The sequence below is a fragment of the Haemaphysalis longicornis genome, unplaced genomic scaffold (assembly GCF_048455015.1).
Source record: "Haemaphysalis longicornis isolate Haplotype H1 unplaced genomic scaffold, Haemaphysalis longicornis Haplotype H1 scaffold_10, whole genome shotgun sequence".
Classification (NCBI taxonomy): Eukaryota; Metazoa; Arthropoda; class Arachnida; order Ixodida; family Ixodidae; genus Haemaphysalis; species Haemaphysalis longicornis.
The window spans coordinates 51,596,126-51,618,845 of NW_027526204.1; the positions used below are offsets into that span (position 1 = coordinate 51,596,126).

General features: G+C 45.5%; 1 protein-coding gene across 1 annotated transcript; it reads left to right on the top strand.

Moving 5' to 3' along the window:
• The first annotated feature begins 670 nt into the window (after nucleotides 1-670).
• LOC144158524 (uncharacterized) lies at nucleotides 671-19,894 on the top strand. The gene is made up of 7 exons (XM_077689433.1): nucleotides 671-678; nucleotides 5,955-6,042; nucleotides 11,919-12,029; nucleotides 14,089-14,236; nucleotides 14,297-14,359; nucleotides 17,477-17,532; nucleotides 18,897-19,894. Exons 4-7 carry the CDS (start codon nucleotides 14,134-14,136, stop codon nucleotides 19,101-19,103), a joined length of 429 nt encoding a protein of 142 aa, XP_077545559.1. The 5' UTR covers nucleotides 671-678; nucleotides 5,955-6,042; nucleotides 11,919-12,029; nucleotides 14,089-14,133; the 3' UTR covers nucleotides 19,104-19,894.
• Nucleotides 19,895-22,720: the final 2,826 nt, after the last annotated feature.

Genomic DNA, 22,720 nt, shown 5'->3' on the forward strand with positions numbered 1-22,720 from the left:
TGCGTTCTTGAACTCGCAGTCTTCAGCGCTCTTCCCTGCTGGACCAGACCTGTCACTTGTGCGGCACACGCCATTTGCGAATTTAGGCACGCCCGTTTGCAAGTAATAACTTCATTCAGAGGCTCTTGCAGCCATTTATTGACATTCTTGAAAGGCTCGTCAAACTTCTCGGGAGAAAAAAAATCAAATAAACAAACAAAAATAACGTAATACAAATTGTGCAAATTTTTACGTAATTAAAACATTCAATGATGTCACGCAAATTTATTAGCATTTCTACCTATTTTCGCGCGTAACGGCTTGCTTACTCACACCATCAGTATCGATGTGGCCATCAGCAAACATGCGTTTCTAGCGCTCTCAACGGTGACATCTTTCTCACTGGGTTTTAGACGGCAATGGGGTGGCATTTTTCACTCTACGTTCGCGTTTGAATTTTCCCCGGTGTGGTCCATCGTCCCGCCAGTCCCGCTGTGTTCCTCGTCATTCCTCGTTGTTGTATTCCCAGTATGCAAGTGTGCGTCAGAGTAGTCTCCCTAGGGAGGTAGTTCAAGAATTCAGCTCATGCTGGCGTTTAACTTCTCCGGGACAAGCGCACGTGAAAACGGCCGCGTATCTCGACCGTCAGCTACGGCGAAGATAACGAACGCTGTTGGCCTCGCAGCTGCTTCGTGGAACGTAAGCTTTCTCTTTTCGTGTTTCCAGCGTGGCGGTCTGTGTCCCAAGCTTCCCCACCGACGTCCAACCTTTGCTTTTACCTTGCTGTGCAGCATAGTCGAGTGCTCCGACATCCCCCGGTCGCCTGTAGTGGCCATGCTGTAGGAGTGATTACGCCTCGAACTGTATTCTGTAAATACCCGACTTAAGGTAATCTGACTCGACCCATCGTCTTTCGAAGCGGACTTTCGAAGCTGAGACGCCATATTTGAGGTTGCACTCCGCCGCGCGGACAGACGCGAAACGTGGTTTGCAGCATGCTGCTGGCAAGAACGTTCATGTGGACGGTGTTTTTTCTGCGTGATCCGTGGGTTTGCGAATGCCTCGTCCTAGAGTAGCTAGCATTGTTCTCGCTTCGAAATTCCGGATGCGCTGTTCGCGTCTTCAACCGCAGACCCGAAGCAGGCCGCACGACTAAATATAAAAAGCGCGCCGTGCATTTTTTTTTTTTTTCTTTCGCTGTTTCGAAGCGACGGCCCGGGCAGTGCTTGGAGGCTGTCTGTCCTCATTCGACGAATTCCCAAAGAAATTATCGATAATATGGCTAATCAGTACCGAATCTGTTGGAACCCGTCTCATCCAGGTGGGCCCCGGGACGATGGGCGTCGTAGCTTTCACCTCACACCTCGTCACATGTTTGAAACATTCGCATGCTTAAAATGTTCCCAAATTAAGGTAGCCTGCGTACTTGATGGATGAGACGAACCATACTGTGCTCCCAGCCTCAACATGGGCTACTTCGAGTGTTGAGGTGAACGCACGCGTAAGTGCAATATCGCTTCCCAGGTAATTGCGGGCATCCAAATTGATCCAATTCTTCTTCGTCGCCTTCGACTGTTCTCTAATGACCAAGCGTGTTACGTGTTCAGACACTCAAGCTTGATGCTGGGTACGCAGTTTGACTACTTTAAGAACAGCGCAGAGACTAAAACGTTAACGTATGCAGGGATAAACTAGAGCAGCCTTTGTCACTTGTCTCTGCTCTGCTTTCGAAGTAGCCAAAGCGTACGGGTTCCATAATCTTGTTCTGTTTATAATTTCCGCTTCGTCTTTACCGAAAGGAAAAGACTTGAAAATCATCGGTGGGATCTTTGTTGTTGCCAACATAGCGAATTTTTTCACGTACTTACCTCGCGATGGTTTCCACCCAGACCCTGTGCGTAATTGTTACACTTCATTAGGAGCTCAAATGGACGACCTTCGTGCGTTCAACGCACAGAACACTGTCGCCAGAGCACCTCACCGTCTCTCATGCCTCGGTGGTGCTCGGTAAAACCAGCTCCTCTCTCACACGCCACCACCACATCAAATATCCTCGCAGCCTTGGGAGAAGAAATTTTTTCAACTCGCGCCACGGTCGCTTCAAGCAACGGAGGAAATAAGGAAATCGGCGCACGGGGATGACACCGAGATAGCGCGAAATCGCCAAAACGGACCGGGTTGTGCACGCCGCTGGCAGCGCCTGTCAAACCATCGCACAGTTGCATTCATCGCGCAAAATCATACTGTCTCCAAGCACTGCTCTGGCCATCGCTTCGAAACAACAAAAAAGAAAAAAAAAACGCGTGCTTGCTTTCGTCGTTCGGCCTGCTTCGGGTCTGCGGTTGTAGACGTGAACAGCGCATCCGGAATTTCGCAGCGAAAACAATGCTGGCTACTCGTTACGACCAGGCATTCTCAGACACACGAATCACGCAGAGAAAAACACCGTGCACACGAACGTTCTTGCCAGCACCACGCCGCAAACAGCGTTTCGCGTCGGGAAACGCACTGCCCGCGCGGCGGAGTGCAACCTCAAATATGGCGTCACCGCCGCCGCACAGGTAGCGCCGGCGCACGGTCCAAGGCCCTGTGAATACACCCTATACTTTCCCTGCCTGCCAAGCTGCCGGACGAACAATATGGGCGCACCGTCGAAAGAGTTGCGAGCGGCAGGCGTAGTTTCGCTGGGGGCGCCACTGCCGTAGGGTTCCGACCACGGAGTAAGATCAAGAGGAGTGCCTGCTGTGGCCCAGGAAAAAAAAAAAAAAAATCAATGTCTGCGTCAAATCTCACGGCAGCCATGAGAATGACCTCCGGGAAATTCTCTCGACAGTTACCATAAAAGCTGGCTAGCCCAAAATTTGCTGAATAACATTACGTCCCAACGTAACCTAACATAACCTCATAGAACCTAGTAATCTAACTGAATGCATTGTAACCTACCCAAATTTGGCCAAACTGCAACAAACCTAATCTAGCCCAGCCCAACGACACAGAACACAACCTAAATGTAATTCAACCCATTCTAGAAGTCCTGTGCGTCAATCTCTTGATATAGTAAAAAACCAGAGTAAAAAAAGTAAGGACCAAGTACTATACCACAGCACTACACAGGCAGCTGCAATATTGATACCATAGAATCTCCGCAATGTGTGCTTCGCCTATGAGAGGCGACTGCTGTGAGAAATTTCAGACGGTAATTCTTACGGTTGCCGGAATAATAGACACTACCAAAAATCATTTTCTGGGGCCGATAATGTCCCCATGCCACCGGGCACTCAGCTTTCCCTTTGCTCTCTTCGTACGCATTCTCGTTGCTGTGCCTTTGTACATGGCTCTTTCTTTCTTCGCTATCCCCAGATGCTTGTTTCCTTTTGCCGCGAAGTCTGTCTTTATACCTGTCAAACTATGCAAGAGGCATGTGTACACGCAACTGTATGACGATGACTTCAGAAGCACCAAACAAAGGATTAACAAGACTAATAATACACGCCCCTACGGGCAATCTAGCCTAATTCTGCTTACAATAAATCGATGCAGCACAAAAATTGCCCTCTCTTGTTAGCCTGCCCTCCCGCCGTGTGCTTAATTATTTATGCTGCTTGTGTGTACAAACAACGCTTACATGGGTCACACCCCATCGGTGAGCGGCAATGATGCATATTTCTATTTCAATAAGTGAATTGGACAGCTGCCCTGTTGTATTAAGGTACTGTCAGCATGATAAAGGCACTGTCAGCATGATAAGGCAACCCAAGAATATCAAACGCAATCTAATTATGTCACGTCGTAACTTACCGCCGGATGGTTACTGTCACTGTAGTGTTGTTATCCCATTGGTAACACCCATGGACTCCAAATAAAGTGCTGCGATTTGTATGGCTGCAGTGGCGGGCCTACCGGGGTTCGCGGCATTTTTTTTTTAACCGACTGACCACCCAAACAATCGGCTAGTTAAACCTTTTCTTTCATCGAGTCGTCATCACAGAGTTATTGGGTCCACACAAATTCAGATATTGCGAAAAGACCGCACTGTGAGTGCCTTGATCTTGAGCAGATTGCTATGTCGCGGGTGATGTTATCACGTTTCTGTTCTTTTCTGATGACCATGTGAGTGTCAGTTCATGTTCTAGTTCATGCCCAGTAAAGGTATTGGCAGTGCATGCAGGCACCGGACGTGGTGGAACCCTCTTCTCAGATCCCATATGCGTCTAGCAGCTCCTGGCCCCTGGCTGCCTGCATGAGCTTGGTCGTCAGGTCGGGGCTAGACAACAAGGTCTCCCATCGCTGGGGGAGGTCAGGTGCAGGAATAGGGGTGGGGGGATACTTATACTCAGCCAGGATGTGTGCCAGAGTGCCTTCTCTGTCTTTGCAGGATGGGCAAGTACTCTCGTACATGTCTAGGTACATCGTGCTTAGGAGTGCGGTATGCGCTAGGGACCCGGCCTGTAACCTTCAGATAACGATCTGCTGCTTGCGGCTTAACTGCGGGTCAGGCCCGGGGAACCTGCACTTGCGTTCTCTGTACATTTCAGATTTTTCTCTGTAGCTTGTCATAGGGCGCAGCGCCGGCTATCCTTGGTCCGGACAGAAAACTTTCAGGAGCGGTGGTCAACAAGTTTGTTTCCGTCCACCTTCGTGTGAGCCGGCACCCACGCGAGCTCTAAGGCTCGCCCCGGTGGCCTTCGTTTGGAAAGTATCACACGTGCCGCAGGAGACACCCTCCCCTTTCAAAAGTTCGTGTACGCCTCCTTGGAGTCTGTGACTATAGTGCTATAACTCGGGTGTGGTAGCCTTAGCGCCACGGCAACTTCCTCCGCTTCGACTGGTTGGGTCATGCAGACCAATGCGCAAGTCACCAGGTTGCCTTGGTGTCCAGTTTTGGTTTGATGCTCCATCCCCTCTTGCCCGTCTGTGTTTGTTCTGAATCAGTCTGATTTGGTTAGAGAGGTGGGCCTCCACCAATTAGTCCAGCCTGTTGTGCCTGCACATGCCCAGCAGTTTGTGCTTGGATGAGTGGACAGGCACTCCCACGGAGAGCTCGGTCACTTTTCTGACCACTGTGTCCAGGGCTTCTCAGTCCGCCTTCGTCAGCTGGAGGTATGGGGCGGAGTAAGTGATGTGGGATACAACAAAGGCCTGCACCAACTTCGGGGCATCGTTTTCCTTGATTCCTGAGTTCCTGTTGGTGACTTTTCGTGTTCTAGGTACACTGCTTTGGACCCCAAAGCAAGCGTAACTCAAGACGGAAAGCTCCAACTTGTGCGCCGCTATCCCAATGAACTTGAATTTTCGAATTCAAAAACTGTTTTTGAGGTTTGACTGTAGTGCTTGACTAAGTATTCGACCTTATAGTGGCATTGTGATTATAAAATTGACTATTATAATTATGTTTTCATGCAGTGACCACAACAACTAATGACGTGCTTCGTGACCGGCTGCAATTCTGGGCGCTGTAAGGGAAGAGAAAAATGTGCTCTCTTCAAAGCACCGAAAGACCCAGACTTGTTTCACCAGTGGAGCCAGTGCATCCCAAATATGAAGAGAGAGCTCAGAAAAGGCGACCAAGTATGTGCAAGGCACTTCGCGCCGCACCTAATATCTAGCAGGTATAACAGCGATTACAAGGGCAACGTATTGCTGAACAAACCGAAAATTCAGAGGCTGCGAAAGGGTGCTGTGCCAACTATATTTGAATGCTGTAAAGCTCAGTGCATTAATGCAGACGCACCAGAAGGCCAGAAATCAGCATTAGTAGCTGCCCCCTCGCGCCCACCTGAAGGCCATGTTTCGCCATCCATGTCTACTCTCGCGTGGGCAAGTTTGAGGAATCGTCAAGCAACGGTATTTGAGAGTGAAAAATTCTCCGGCAGTGCGCAGCCAAACCCGTGTGAGAAAGAAGGACTTGAGGACGATGCTCGCCATGCAGAAACCCCAGATGCACCCGGGACAAGCTGTTGTGTCCCTGTGTGCAGGGGTAGCTCAGACTGGAGCAGCCAGGTGCAACATCATCTTCAGCATCCAGAAGAGGGCAGTCTCCTGCCCCGGTGGAACTATCACAAGGTGAGGAATTGTGGGCTCGTCTTGGTTGTGCTCTTCTGATGAATTATTGTGCAATGAGCAGGTGATTGTTGTATGATCCGTGCCGACTTCAACATAACGCGACCATTTTGTCTTTAAAGACGGTAGTCTTTCTGGGGCTACGTAAACCCAGAAATTTTCGTCTGTCTGTATGTCTGTCTGTCTGTGACTCAATTCAGCCAGCCGGGCAAAGTAAACTTGATTTTGCGCAATATTCTTATATACTCACAACCAAACGTAGACTTCTAAGCCTGGTTAATGTGTTCATACTTTCCAACTTTTTTGAACAAGTACAAGACATTACGCAAATATAAGGCAGGAAATTAGTACACAAGGGATATTTACAGTGTTCCTTTATTAAAAAATTCATGGATGGTTGGTTTTTCGTTAGAAAATGATATTCTGCATAAACTGCAGAAAACCGCCGCCTCCTGGCGGCATATGAAAAATCACGCGGCAACAGCAACAAAAGGTTCCACTAGCTAGGTTCCACGTTCTGCTTGGAACGCATGTGGAGCACAGCTACGCGGTTCTATAAACCTCTTAGTCGGCCGCCTTCATTCATGCGCGTCTCCGCCGTACTGCAGTTCTGGCATCGAGGAACCCGGCCTGTATCAGTGGAACGCGGTAAATTGAAATCGCCTTAAGCAAACCTTTAGTGTGTTTACCTTGGGATGAGCGTGACTGTACAGGAACGGCATGAGAGGTGAGCGGGAAAGCAAAGGGGGGCATTTCCTTGGGAAATGTCTACAAAGACTGTCGTCTTTTGACTACATTTGCAACGAAAGGAGCAGATACGTGGCAATTTTTGTTTGATTGTCTTCAGCTGTGCTTTAAAATATGGTACATTTCAGACGGGATTCTTTCTTTCGTCTTGCCATTGTGGCTTCACATTGCAAGCAACAGAAGATGGTGTCTTAGGCATTAGGCACCATAATCTTTGTAGAAGGCAAATGCACGTGTTTCTGTGGGGGGGGGGGGTGCATGTGTGCGTACGTGCATTGCCTTATTGTAGCCCAAGTATTTCGAGACATCATAAGCTTGAAAATCATGTACTTTGAGTTTTACCGCTGCTATAGGGATGCTGCTATATGAGGGCTAAAACTGCGCAACATTCTGTGGTAGCCTGATATTTTTATTATTTAATAAAGCTCTCCACATTGCACAACTTTTCTTTTTTGTCCGGGCGGACACGTTTGAAGGAGATCGCATCATCTACTGGGAGATTATTGTCGCAAGCAGTCACGAAGCACGTGATCGTGTGCAGACATAACCGAGACCAGCCTGTTGAAGTGTTTATTCTGAAAACCAGATTGGATGACTGCTGGGAAGCCAATCACCGTTCAAGATGTTGCGAGTCTTATTCAAACCACCGATAACGTTCCCATGTGCAGAGGTGGACCAAAACATGCATCCTACGCAAATGTCCAGCCAGAATGCACCTTCATGGATCCTCTTAAAGCATGGAGGCACAGTAACTGTAATGGCTATGGGTCCCCGCAATACGCTGAGTGCAGCAACCTTGAAAACACTGTGCCATCCAGCAATGCGGCATAGAAGAGGAGTCAAACTGCCAGAGTTAGACTACCTCTTCCACCGGCAAAGAAATCAAAACTGCAGCTTTTCTGGAGGACCTGAAGAATTATGGCTAAGACAATGTCTTGGTTGTGCAACCAGCAGAAGCTACCTAAACGTGGGCTCCTGCGTTCACAGGAAGCATTAAGCAAATGAAGCAAGTGCAATTTTCATTCCATTGGTTCAGAATAGTATGGTACCGCGCGAAGGAGTTTGAACAAATGGAGAGGGAATCTACGTTCTGCAAAATGCTTTGCTGTTCCTGGATTCCTTGAAGAGCAAACCCCAAAAAGGAGAAATAACTAAGCAAATGTTTTTGGCCAGGCGCACGAGTGAAGGCCTACGGATCACCCTTAGCTCTATCATAGTGATTTGTATTTGCTTTCTACTTGTGGCTTCGCGTATGTAGTTACATCTAAAATGAACGAGGGCCCAATTGAGCAGTTTTTTGGAACAGTTAGGCAAGCTGGCTGCCAGAATGACCACCCCACTATACCTACCTTCCTCCGTGTTTACCACCTTCTGTATGTGTACAAGCTCATAAGACCACCAAAACTTGGAAACTGCCAAATAACCGAAAGCGAGGAAAAGCCATGCCCTACAGTGGAGGGTATCGAAGAAGTCTTTTTGCCTAGCAGAAACACGAAAGCAAAGGTAGCAAGCTTGTTGAAAAAATTAATGGCCTCATTTCCACTGACCCTTGGAAATGTGAAGACAATTTGCCTTCCGTTCGTGAGGACCCAGCTATCCAAAATTGCATTTTATATTTAGTAGCTGGATTTGTAGCCCGTAGATTTTGGCAAAAGTCCTCTTGCACTGTATGCAAAAATGCTCTGGGAAATACATAAGTGCCCCAGCATGGAAAAATTCCCAAGCTCGTTCATGACAAGTCACGAGTCTTCCTAACCTTCCCGAACATTCATTTGTACACTCTCTTTTGTTCCGCTCAGAACTAGTTTGTTTCTCACACACCTACTGCAAATGTTTACGAAGAGACTTTAGACCATGTCCTTCGGACTCAAACTTTTCCATGTGAAGAGGATAAAGAAATGCTACTACCAGGCATTCTCCACTATTATGTCGGCATGAGGATGAGGCAGTTTTGCCAACAGCAAAACAACGCTGTAAAGAAACTCGCCCGGGAAGAGAGGAAGGAGGGAAAACACATGTAGACATAAAAAATGAAACCATTTTTGTGAGCTCTTCAAAGTGCGTACACCAGAATAAGAACCTGAGATGTCAGGAAATGAGCAGCGAACATTAACAAAAGTGTACACAGCGCAAAGAAATTGGCCCGGACTACTCACTGCTTTCATAAAAGTTGCCATCATTTTTGTCATGATCTTTGCTTTGGACTCGCCAAACCAGCTGCGAGATATTTAAGAGTGCTGGCGACCACAAATCAAACCGCACAGGAGAATTATGCACCCAGCTGTGTTTTGCATATTCTTTTTTGCTTCCCTAATAAAGTTGATTTCATTAGTTCTATTCTCCTTTTTGTGCACCCAATACTTACACAGAGGTGTCAGAAAACACCACGTCACTATTACTAATTACTGTTACTAATCGGATATGCATGGAATGAAGGAAGAGAGCTTAAGAAAGGATGGCCCGTAGCCGCAGTGAAAGGGGGAGGGCAGGAAGGCCGCTAGTAATGTCCAGCCATCGACGCCGCACAGACAAAGCTCGAGAGTGCTGTCAAGGTGTCCCGGACGCGACAAGGGGGCCGAATCCACTCTGTAGGAGTGAACCCACACCAGGCGTTGTTGGGCGCGAAGCACGGCAAGGCCCGGGCAAGACCAGACGAGGTGCGGAAGGTCAGGCTTCGTTGTGCCATGGCATGCGTAGCAGAGCTGAGCATGCATAGCAGAGCAGAGCTGAACATGGCTGAACATTCTGTTGTGATAATTTGTTTTGTGCAGATAAAGAAAATGTTCCAAAATTTAAAACACAAACAGCAATAGTGGATAATGGCCTATATTCTGCCATAAGAAATGCCTGCGCGTTTTTTCTTCGTACTTTATGATTCTAAACCGTGGATACCCTTGAGCGTGCCTGTGCAAAAACACTCCGGAGCACATACTTGCTCGGGGCCACCACGTTTTCCAGTTTGGCAGAATATTGGCAACACATTTTGCTGCTTCACTTACAAACTTTTCAAGTTTGGTGCAACACTTACGTGTCGCTTACTAAATTATTTTGTGCTGGTATGGTTATGGTTACATCTGGGTAAATGTCTTGTATTTCAGCTTAGCTCTGATATAGTTACGGTTATCTCTGGGTAAATGTCTTGTATGGGAGGTTACCTACGAGGACGCTTTCATGTCTTAGCCATTTAAAAAAAACAACAGAAAAGGCAAGATTAGGAGATGTTACCACGGGATGCTATGTTATGACGTCTGGTAGCCATTTATTCATCCCGAATATGAGGACTTTATCGTGCATTTCCGAAGTGAACTTTTAATGAGCAATGTCAATTTTTATGGCCCTGAATTAATATTAGCCCTTTCAGTCACTGTGTTTCGATATGCAGACGCGAATTCCTTCGTCCTTTTCCTCATGAAAACGAAAAGAGTTCATGCTGCAGAGCGGTGTGGCTGATGTTCGAAACCTATGGAAGTGAAAGGTAGCACCATCTAATGTGTAATGGCAGAACCGCGCTCATAAACAGTGTTTAAAAATGGACGCCACCAAGTTTTGTGGGAGCTCCGGTGTGTTGCCGTCCTAAGTTCTTTTTTACTGCGGCGTCAATCATTTATAAAGGCTAAAAACACCTCTTTCATTTGCAGAAATTATTGTTTCACCTCCTTGTTTGTAAACGGCCTCAGGATATTTATTATTTTTTATAGGGAAAAGCAGGATTGAGTAATCATGTCTCCGTATGAGGACGCGGCGGCATTTGCGTAATAAGTATTCTAGAGAGACTGAACTTTTTTTCTTACCTCTAGACACTTGACACTGCTAAACCTCCAAGTATGGAATTTTTCTGCAGTGAATAGACTGTTAGAAATGGCAAGAATTTTGAACCCATAACATTTGCTGCAATCCATACTTGTCACTATTAATGATGAAAACGATGGAAGTCAGACTCATATCTGCATGCTGTAATAACAGCTGGACAACCAGCTGAGGGGTTGCAAGTGTTTGGATGTTGGAGAGAAACCGGGAGGGTGGGAAATGATATGTTGGAAAAATGTGGGACATACTGGCAGTGCGTGGCACCATGATATAGCAAGATTTCTTGTTGCGCCTATACTTGTGCTCCGGCTGCACTTGTTGTTTCGGCACTTTTCACAACTAGTCTGAAGTGATGAAATGACAGTACCCTGTCTAGATTAATAGCAATGCTCATAGTAATAGCTCTTCATTCAATGCGTGTAGTTAAGGTAATTTGAAAATTAGTGTTTGCTTCAAATGCATTTACTCCCTATTATCACTTTTCAAACAGCACTGTGTGTTTTACGTGCGCTATACTGTAAGAAGCAAGCTGCTTTCTACTATTCGATCGTTCCTTCCAAGTGTGGTATGCAGCGCACATAGTGCAATGCATACGGTTCTAGGTTATTCAAAAAGAGACGAAAAACACATGCAGGAACTTGAAACAAGACAGCGGAACCTAGCCATCCTGTCATTCTGCCGTCCTGATGTGCTAGCTCGGTGCTACACCACCACTTGGCACAAGCACAGACACCGAAACTATTTGGCATGTGACCCCGCCGCGGTGGCTCAGTGGCTAAGGCGTTTCGCTGCTGAGCATGAGGTCACGGGTTCGATTCCTGGCCAGGGCAGCCGCTTTTTTGTTGGGGGCGAAAAGCAAAAACACCCGTGTGTACGATATTTCGGCGCACGTAAAATATTCCCAGGTTGTCAAAGGAGCCCTCCACTACAGCACGCCTCATTGCCTGCGTTGCGTCAGCGTGTTAAACCCCCACAATCAACCAATCAAAATCTATTTGGCATGTGAGCTTAGCCATTCCCATTTATACTAATTTAGAACTAGTTCGTTTATTAAGTTTGAGAATTGTGAGAAAGCTGAGGAAACTGTTATAATTGCAATTTTTCAGAACCAGTTGCTCCTTTCAGCTTCTGTAATACGCAATCGGTGCTCACAAATTTAGAAAATGGAGTCTCACTCTTGGCAAGCAGTGTGCAAAAAGTACCATTTCTGTAGTGGCTAGACGTCTGTATGTGGTCTCTACATTTTGTTTTCTCACCCTGCAAACCAATACTTAATGTATCTTTGCTGTACGACCACTTAATTGCGTCGGGTATGGGTTACCCAGGAGGTGCTGTCGAACAAGTTAAGCCATGCAAAGGGGGCGTGTAATGGACGAAAAGCTGCACTTAAACAGGCCCAAAGCAACCATCACAAAGCAGATGACAAAGCCGTCTGGGTGAGTCCCACCGTTGCGCCCGCCGGGGTGAGCAAACTCCGGCGTGCAGGGAATGCTGGGTAATAGCACTCATTTGCCGCGCCATCTACACTGTGCTCCGTGAGTGAGGGACATTAACGGTCCGTCTGAAAGAGCGATCACGGCAAAGATTCTCTATAGCATAGACGTTGCTCTTATGATTGTCGCTCACCAAGTGCACTGCTCGAAAATCGATGCAGCACCCGAAAGCATCGGAAAGCAGTGGCAGCGTCCACATTTTTTGTCCATCTCAGGGTTTAAGGTCATTATTCCGTTCAGCAGAAAACAATGCGTTTCTTTTTCTCTTTTGTGAATAGGCTGCCTTGAGACAAATGGGAAGCTATTTCTGTTCGAAAGCACGCATCCCATTCGTAGGTAGCTTTGCCACAGCCTAAGAGGTCGAGGACATGCGATAGCCTTTTATGAGGTAAATAAGGAGGTTCCGGCTACATCATTTGTAGTATTAGCATGATGTGGGTTGTCTGCAAGATTGGTGTGTCAATCAAGCATTATCAATCCAGAATTCTAGTGATGCATTTCCTTCCAGTCATGACCGCGGTGGTTTGTGTAGGCGAGTTTGGGGATCTGTGATAGCTTTGCTGACTGAAATAAAGGAACTTTGGCAACATCGTTTGTAGCACCAGCATAACTGGCCTCATTTGCAGGATCAGCGTTTAAGAAACAAGTGTTACTACTACCAGCATTTCTTAAGTACTGCCAGAAATAAACACACCCGACAATATTCATTGGCAGCCTGGGCTAATATACCGAATTCTCGCCCCCTTCAAACTCTATACTGAAGTGGCTCAGAGGTTTGGTGTTCAGCTTCTGTTTAGAAGGTCTATAGTTCTGCTCTTAGCACAACCTCACTAGTTTTTTGTGGTGAGGGATTTCTCAGCTTTTCTTTATCAGTGCAAAAAAGAATACCAGGGTATCTTCCCTTTTAATCTACAAGTGTGGTTCAACTCTGTAGCAAGGCAGCGCCGAAGTTTGTTTTGCTTCACACTTTAAATTAATGAGGCCCTCACCAAGGTCAGACATCAAGTAAAAGAAAGAAGTCTTTAAAAGTGTGTTTTTGTTTCTCATGCTGTGTGAGTTCAGATTTCACGGTGATGACTAGACATACATTTTGCAGTATTTCATAATTGGCCCATAAACATTCTGGGCAATCAAAGTAAGATAAGCGTTTTTATGGTAATCCTAGTTTTCTAATTAGTGCAGTTTAATGATCAAAATTAGCTGCTCATAATCAACCATAACTTGGCAGAGTTTATGGAAACTTGTTCAGCAGTGCATGTCGACACAGCGGCTGATGTGCAACTTTGCCGCTCTCGTGGTTGTTTGCCCTCTCCTGCATGTTGGCATGGTGCCGCCAAATAACGCTGTTGCTCCCTCGGCATGCGATTTTGCATCCATGTGGTTGGGCCTTTAGACATGTTGGTGAGTTCAGTGAGAGTTCGTAAGTTAAACATAATTAGAGCTCCATGTGACGTGCTGTAAATTAATGCTAAATTTAAAATTCTGGTACTGTGCATGAAAAATGGACTAGAGAAGGAAGCACATAACCCATATCTCGTTCTAATATATATTTAGCCTTCTGTGAAGGCTCATTCAACTGTTCACCAATTTGTGTGATACCTCTGTGAAATAATATGAACTTTTCATATTTCTTTGATGTTTCGATTAGTTTTCTGCATTATCAATTTATAGGCGTGCTTCATCTGTGTGTACACAACACCAACACACATACACTACACAGCAGCGAGGAGAGATATCCGAAACAAGAGCAGAATGCAGCACCAGGTTTATTTCTGCCAGTAAGAAGCTTCGTGCCCTCCTTTTTCTTGCTGGACCAGTAGGCAACAGGTTATTGGCATAGCAAAGAAGCAATGCCATTGGTTGCAAAGGCTTGTTGGTAGAAAGAATTGCGCACGTGCTGTTTTCTACAGGGTTGTAAACTAGCAATTGGCTAATTACTGGTACAGTTAGCATGTGGTGTGGTCCTGGAAGTTTTAACAAGTGGTATGTGTTTTGCTTCCAGAGGACACTGCAACCTACAGTAAGCATTCAACGTGTATCAGCAACGATGCCAACAAGCAGCTTCATGGCTTTGTCTACTGATGGGGCCCGCAGCAGCGATTCATCCAGGAGCCAGTGCACACAGGCGGCCATTACCACGGGTGTAATAGGTACAGTACCTGTTGTGTGTAATGTCTAGGTTGTTACATTAATGACTGAATTTTTTTCAGGTACGCAGTGCTGCCTGAGGTTTCACAAGGGTGCAAGTTCCCAAACAGAAGAGGACTTTTCAGGTTAGCATTCGGGTCACTTTTTAGAGCGACAGCTGTACTATACCACTTCTTTCAAGGTCATTCATTGCGTCAGAAAAATTAGACGCTGGCATCCCAGCTGCGCTTTATTAGTTCGCTTGCTCCGAGCTTCATCACTGCAACACGATGTGAGTAGGCAAGGGCGAATTGGCTGTTTCACCTGCACCTTATCACCCAGCCACGACCGAGCTGTTTGTGCGTATGGTTCAGTACAAGCAAACACATGACTAGGCGAGGGTTTAATGGCTGATACAAATACTGTGCTCACCGAGTTTACAAAAATAAAGACTAGAAACAAACGATACTTGCACACAAAGGTGCTGCTTGGCCAGCGGCTTTGCTAGCTCTTGGTTTCACAGTATCGCCACTGATGGCATGCCAACTGAAAAGCCAGCACAGGCCAACAGGGATGCATGTGCCCTTCAGTGCAAGGGAAGGGATGAATCCAGTCATCAAGCACAGAATGCTAGATGACAGGCTGCGAAATATTAAGCAAAAAGTGGCTGCTGCTTACCTCAGTTAACCTTGGATATGCAAAGCAAAAGCTTGGCTTAGTCTGGTTGAGTCTTGGTTTCGCTTGGTTAACCTTTGATGTAGCTCTATTGCTGAGAATGGCTCAAAGCCGTTCATTCCTGTGCAACACTCACAGAAGGAGGCCCAGCCTGACTTTCATTCATGGCCGACGTGGCGTCCTCTTCGCTGGTCACGTAGCCCGAGATGACCCAGCGGTGCATGCATGGGAGGCTGCAGGGTTGGTTGACTGCGAATCAGCTGAGCGGCCGCAACCTCGTCGGCGGCCGCTGCTAGCTGAGTAGGACAACTATCTGTGCAATATAAGGCATCTTCACCTCTGTCACATTGTCTCAGTGGCTGAGGTCAGGAAATTAGACGTGATGTCTGGCACGGCAGCCATTTTTCAGATTATACCAAAAAAATGAGAACAGCTCTTTGTCGCAATTTCCATGGGCCGAAAATATCCTCTGGTGGCCAAGAATATGGAATGCTTCACTATGCTGTATTTTATAGCCGAGGTCTAGCTTAGGCACTTAATACCTTCAGAATATCGAAAAAATCTGCTTTTTGGCTACCTTTTTATATTTTTGAAATAAATTTTAAAGAAAGCATTATTGAAACATTCATTTGATGTTTTTTTCTCTATGAAAAATATTGCCGAAATTTTTAAATGGGAATTGTTGCATAATAAAGGAGGAAGGAGATATTGTACTGAAAAAGCTGGCTGCTCTATTTTCAGATTTCATATTGACTCTGAAATTCCACATAGCCAGGAAAAATGCCAACATAATTTTGATTCACCAAAAAGGGAGACACGAAAGACCTTAAAAATTAGACACATCAACCTATACTAACAGGTATATTCAAGTTGTTTGCTACAGTAATAGTTAACCTCATAAATGAAAGCCTGGATTCCCAACAACCAAAAAAGCATGCGGTGTTTAGAGACGGATACTCAACAATGAATCACATTCATGTGGTTATTCAAAGAATAGAACGATCTGTAGAGTAAACAAAACTCCCTTAGATGCATTTTTTAGCAGCACTTGATTTAGTAAACACCACAGCAATGTGCAAAATTTAAATGACCAAGGGATAGAAGAGACCTATATAAGATTCTATCACGACATATATGAAGTATTTACAAGCATGATAATCCTTCACGAGCAAAGCAAAAAGTTCTGATCCAAAAGGGAGTGCGACGGAGAGATACCATCTCACCAAAACTGTTCACAGCATACATGGAGGGGGTAATCACTTAGATTGACTGATGAAACACGCGGTTCTGGAAAGACAAAATACTTGAATCATTTGAGCTTTGTAGACGTCATAGTCTGGTTTAGTGAATCTCCAGAACTGCAAAAATTATTGAAGCACTACAATCAGAAAGTTCCTCTTTGAGGGTAAAAATAAATATGAATGAATCTAAAGTCAACATAAACATGCTGAATTCCCTTACTTTGACATTGGAAACGAAACGCTGGAAGAACAAAATAATTATCTTGGCCAAATGGTCAGTGCTAATCCCAACCGTGACAAAGAAATAGGAAAGGCCTGGTATGAATTTGGCAAACACTCACAAATAGCGAAGTGTAAGCTCTCCCTCTCCCTAAAAAGAATAGTGCACAACCAATTCGTGCTGCCTGTGATGACATATGGAGCAGAAATTTGGCACCCTATGAGACAACCGTAAAGAAAACTTAGGTCTGCCCAGTGGGCAATGGAGGGAAGATTAATAGAAGTCACAGTTAGGGATAGGAAATGAACGTCGTGGATCAGAGAGAAAATTCGAGGAGATATCGTAGTTCAAATTAAGTGAGAAAATTAATGGAGTTGGGCCGGCTAGTGCAACAAAGTGACAACAGGTGTACCAACAGGTTAATAGAATAGATACCAAGAATTGGCACTAGAAAAAAGGGCAGGTGATTAGCTTGATGGAGAGATGAAAGAAGAAAATTCCGATGGAAAGAGTGGACTCGGGCTGTGCATGACAGCAACGGGTGAGGGTCAATGGAAGAGACTTTCGTCCTGCAATGGACCTGAATAGGTTGTTGATGATGATTATTGATGTGTAATGCTTTCGTGTTGGTTCAATTTGCCTTCAAAAATATAAAAAGGTAGAGCAGAGGCAGATTGGTTCCGAGTTGTCTTGAATTTGCACGTGCAGACACAGGTCAACATTATGTTTCTAGCACTAAAACTGCAGCATCATTAACACTGCTCATAAAGTTTGGGAGTGCTGTTATGAAAAAAATAGATCTATTGCTGTGTTTTAAAGACAGACCAAGTACTTATTCTGTCCCCTTCAAAGCATGATGCGTGGCTCGTTGTGCATACTTGCTCTGGCTCAAGCAGTGCAGTATGCCATTTGTCTTATGCCTCTTGCACACCATGTCAATTGGGCTTTGCATTCTATGCACCTCAGTGGGTGGTGTTGTTTCCTTGCTTTAACACCAGCATTGGCTCCCAGTCAGATCTTTTGAGGTCGACCAGTATTGGTGCTTTGTTGCTATCATCCCATTCTGTCTTTTGTTGCCACTTATTCTGCCATGCATTCATGTCACCCTATTTTACAACGCATGCAAGCGGTGATTCAACTCATGAAGCTGGAAGGTGGACGCATTGGGCAGAAACCATGGTTTGTGAGTAGAATTTTCTTTGGATAGTTGGTGAGTACTTCCCATGGTATGATGTGCAACAAAAAACCTGGACTGTGAACACAAAACAGCACAGGAGCACTGGCCTTCTCTATAAAACTTATGCAAAAACTGGCGACCCCTTGCGGTGACTGCGGGCTGGTCTGCCATGTTAGGGGATTTCCAGATTCCCTAGTCCATGTGATGGTGGGGTGCCAGCGCTATGCAAGCTGGCAGTTTTGTCCAAGATGCCAAAGTACTGCTGTGTGCGTCGCTGCACACTCAGAGGATGGAAGGACAGCTAAGGAAACAAGTTAAACGTGCTAGCTTCGTAGAATTTTTAATTTCTCACCGAGCAGGATGCGATGCCGGCGGAAAGTCGCTTGTGAGTGTCGAGTATTTTTTGCACAGTAAGAGCGGATGAAGTTGGAAACAAATGACACTTGTAAATCGCCTGAGTGCCCTGTATTCGCCGTGGACCACTCCTGCCTGCTATCTGTACTTGGCATGCGGGAACTGGCTGCCATGCAATGTCACCCGCCATTGTTGTTGGTTTCTTTACGTTCATTGTGGTTTTAATGCAAATACTACTCATTCGATAGCTTTCTAAGCAAAACAGGTGGCAGAATCCACTGTGGTTAAAACCTACACGTTGCGCTAGAAGCCTGCACAGTAGGCAGCGCGAGTCGGCCTCATATGCGAGTCGGCTCGAGCTTCACGTATTTTCCCAAGATCGAATTTTCCAAGTGATAGTGTGCACCTACAGTGTAGTGGCGGCAGTTATTGTTGAATAGTCACACGATCGTACCTCTGCTACAAGTGTGATCATTGACAGAGATTATCATGTCACTATCACCAGCTGTTTTTAAGCTATGTAACTGAGCGGACCGCTCGTAACAGTCTCAATGCTAGATCAGGGCCCGTTTGCCCGAACGCGATAAGTATAGGAATAAGTTCTCAACTACAACTTCAGCGCTGTCTAGGTAATAAGTTGTGTGCCCAAAACTCACACAAACGCTCGGTTAAGGTAGTGTTTCCGTCGGGTTTTTTGGCAACCAGCTTGTTTGCCGTGACCGACTTCGACTTACTGGCGCATTATTCGTAAGCGGGAACTTAACCGGAAACTTATGTGTACGGGCAAACGGGCCCAGGTGTTTCTCCAACTATATTTGCGATAAATAACCTCACCGTAGCGTAGTGCACGAAGTTCTTGTGCGACCATTAGGCATGAGTATTAAGAGCAAAAAACAGAATCTGCCCCTTAGTTCTAAAATAAGCAAACAGTGGAGGCTTCCACAGCATGCACTGAGTCATGAAAAAAAAATCTTTCTTGGTACGCGGTTTATTTTATTGTGTATTTTTCTTCCCAGGTGTCTTTCCACTGCATCCCAGGGGAGCCCAAGTTGCGCAAAGCATGGCTAGTGGCTATAAAAAGGGACCCCCAGTTTAACAGCACAGCCAGCGTGTGCTCTAAACACTTCATGGGAGACGACTTCCTAAAAAACTTTGCAAGTGGGCACAGGATGCTGGCTGACACAGCCATGCCTTTGGTGTTTTCATTTCCAAAGCCGAAGTAAACTCGAAAGCCTCCCAAAACTCCAGTTGTCTCGACTCCTCCAGTCTCGACTCCAACTCAACTCTTCCAGTTGTCTCGACTGTTGTCTGTCAGGTGGTAACACAACCAATGATACTCTCCGAAAGTGATAACAGCTCTCTTTTCTTTCTATTCAATTTTTCTTCAACTACAAAGTTTCTAAGAAAGCTGTACAGCTTTCCTTTGTAGCCGTACAGCTGCATTGAGGTGGATGACAAACTTTCCTTCGCAGATATGGGCAGTATGCGCTATTTTGACTAACTTTCAGATGCCCCTCATGAAGGCCTCTTAATGGGCTTCTAAACAGTGTACATCAACCAACCTGCACTCTCTGCCTCCCTAACATGCAGTTTTTTTCTATAAAGTGTAACGTGGTGTGAGGTCTGGGAGGTCTGCCATCATAGTTAAGGGCTTCGGATTAATTTTGACCACCCGGGGATCTTTAACCTGCGCCGAAACCTCGAGCGCTCGGACGGTAGCTTTTTGCCTCCATCAGAAAAACTTTGACGAAGTGTGACTCTTCCTGCTTGGTGTTTGCTTAAAGGATAAAAATTTACTACACGAAACGGGTAAGAAGCGACAGGACTCGTGCATACCCGTGCATTTGCCACACTTTCGTAAAATTGTGCTGTGTCCTTTTAGAAAAAAGAAACAAAACAAAAAAATAATTATACTGCACACTACTCGTGCGCTGTCGCCCATACATTACCGGGGATGTATTTTACACCTGCAAGCGTCTGTGTGATTGAATTCTTCCTGTACCTTTTCGAAAATAAATACAATTTTTGGACAGTCGTTGCTTATAATCTCTTGTTAATTTTACGTAGTATTTACATTTCTGGGGATGCACACGAGTATTTTATGGGGATTTCTCTGTAAAATGAAGCAGCTGGGAGTGTGCATCTGTCCTGGGGCATTTCGTGCCTGGTCCAAAAATGTTTCACTCAGCATAACCAAATGCCTAATATAGTCACGTCTTAACCTCTAAAAGCGAACCTAAGTTTAAAGGGGGAAAAATCGCATAATATAATACAGGGTGTTGCCCACATGTGTGGAGGGTGTGTGCCTGCACAACTCACTGAATTTTTTTCCCCCACAATGCTTGCTTTAAATAACAATTTGAAAAAGGCGAGCCACAATTCCTGGACAATCTCGTGCCAAAAGGAGGGGGTTATTCAATTTTGAAAATACTGGTATTTGTGTGGAGTATTTCTCACCGCTATGGAACATGATGCCTAGAGCACTTTGAGTTGCAAGTAACACTGATAGCCAATGTTTGGGTTTTCGCATTACATGCATTCGTTCTTCTCTGTGTTTGAAATATTGGCAACCCCTCCCTCCCCCAAAACAAACGAAAGGTGAAGAAAACTTATATCCGTGCATTTTTTAACCAATCCTTAAGAATTGAGTGCTCAGACATAAGCGAAGTTCCGTTTAGAACAGAATGCAGTTTCCGGCAACCCGTTGTGTTGTTTTGTAGCGACAAGTAAAAAGGAATGTTTTACATCTGCACTCAGACATAAGCGAAGTTCCGTTTAGAACAGAATGCAGTTTCCGGCAACCCGTTGTGTTGTTTTGTAGCGACAAGTAAAAAGGAACGTTTTACATCTGCAACTGGGCAACTTCATTTGTCATATATATGGTTCATAAGTGACATTGCACAGGAATGCAAACACAATTCGCTGTTCTAGGCGCCTGTTAGATTTTAAAAAGAGCATGAATATATATACCCAAGCAACCACGGACGTCCATCAGACCTCCGAAATACAGTCAAACATCCAATGCCCAGTTTGGACGGCCACTGTATGCCCATGTTTGATGTACAGTTTCGGACGCACAGCGGACATCCAGACACGGATGTTCAAGTTTGAATGACATCCTCCAATGGACGTACAAAGTTACTACGAAGCATCAAATAACGGCTTAAATTGACTATAAAAGCAAAAATAAAAAAGCTGCTAATTATAAAATATTTTGTATGTTAACCCCCCGACCAGACTATTGTTATTGCAAGTTTCATCTGCATATTTCTAAAATTAGGACAATTTTTTTTAACTTTTTTAAAGAAAGTCACCGTCTCCAAAGGTTATATGTTTGGGGAAGGATATGTAAGAATTGAGTACCGCTAACGAAGCATGTGAAGCAGGTTCACTGTGTTCATATACGCCTATCTGCCCTGTAGTGCGTTGGTCTTGGGCTCTGCCGTATTCATTGTAAGAACTTCTCGTGTGATTCTGGAAATTTTTACTGAACATCCAAAATACATACGATTTCAGACGTCCGACTGGACGTACGAAAGTGTCAAATCCGGACGTCCCACAGACGTACATAGTACATCCGTCGGCACTAGAACGAATGTCATACGGACGTTCACTTGAGCCAGAATGGACATACAATGGCTGGCTGGTGGACATCTGGTGGTTGCTAGGTCAGCAGTGTACCCATAACAAAATATCTGTGCTGATTGTGAGGTCGCAGAGGCTTGGTTTACACACTGTAAACCCGCTTGTTACTTGCGAGCCTACCTATGTTGATTGTACTCTGCGCTTTAGCACTTTAATTCGCAAGTTCATTTGCGACGAAAGCTTTAAATAACTGATCCGACACTGTTATTCATCAAACCTGCCTTCAGAGTCGCCAAAATTTCATGTCACTAAAACTACGCGCAAAAAATCCGTTTGAACAGTTGCATTTATATGTCTGCACTGGTGAAAATTCAGCAATTTTATGTTGCCTTTCGAACAGACAAAAAAATATGTAAGCTTAGAAAAAATGTCGGGGCAGTTAAGTGGTGTTACCATTTCAAAGCATCCCACAAATGCAAGAATGCGTCATGCTACCATTGAAAGTGATTGAAACTGCTGTGCTAAATTGAATTCCAGAGATCGAGGCTTCCTGATTTGTTTCTAATAATGCTTTTATTGGAACCTCACAGCCATAGTTAGGAAAGATGGTGCTTGCTACGAGCTACGACGTACAAGTTCACTGTCATTCTTTCGGCCATTCTGAGATTCCTGCTGAGTCGCCACTTTTTCGACGTAGTGATAGCTTACTGCCACTTCCATGCCATAAATTGCACGTTGAGTAACCGAACTACAGCATACCGCTCTTGTCTGCGCCTTTCATGCACATGATGGCGCGACAAAGGCACGAAGCACACCCACGGTGTGCATCCTCCCAGGCACTCAGCGGAGCCTCCACACTAGCAGCGCGATAGTGTCGCCACCTACATGTCAATCTCGCGGCGAATAGCGGCGGCGCGGGTTGGGTAGGTAAGATCGGACTTGACATTTTAATAAAACCTGCGTCAATAGATTCAGGGAGTGCAGAGCGTCTGAAAGTTAGGATAAGGTGCTTTGTTGGTATCTCCCGACCATCTTGGCAGTGTTGTGCTGCACCACAAACGTAACTTCACTCAGCCCCAAACAACCAATCTGGACAAGCGTCTGCAGTGGCACGCTCATGTTGGAACCAGCCAAACCGGCTGATAGCTGTGGCGCTGGAGCGCACGTGTGTGTGCGTTCAATCAGCGTCGAAGCAAGACCAGTCGTTCCAGAGATACTGCAGTCGAGTGCACATGTAAACGATAGGCCAAAACTG

Bases quoted from the DNA above. Each gene is read 5' to 3' on its own strand.
- LOC144158524 (XM_077689433.1), top strand. From the start codon at position 14,134: ATGCCAACAAGCAGCTTCATGGCTTTGTCTACTGATGGGGCCCGCAGC. The intron at 14,237-14,296 runs GTACAGTACCTG...AATTTTTTTCAG, and splicing joins CATTACCACGGGTGTAATAG to GTACGCAGTGCTGCCTGAGG. The intron at 17,533-18,896 runs GTGAGTAGAATT...TTTTCTTCCCAG, and splicing joins TTGGGCAGAAACCATGGTTT to GTGTCTTTCCACTGCATCCC.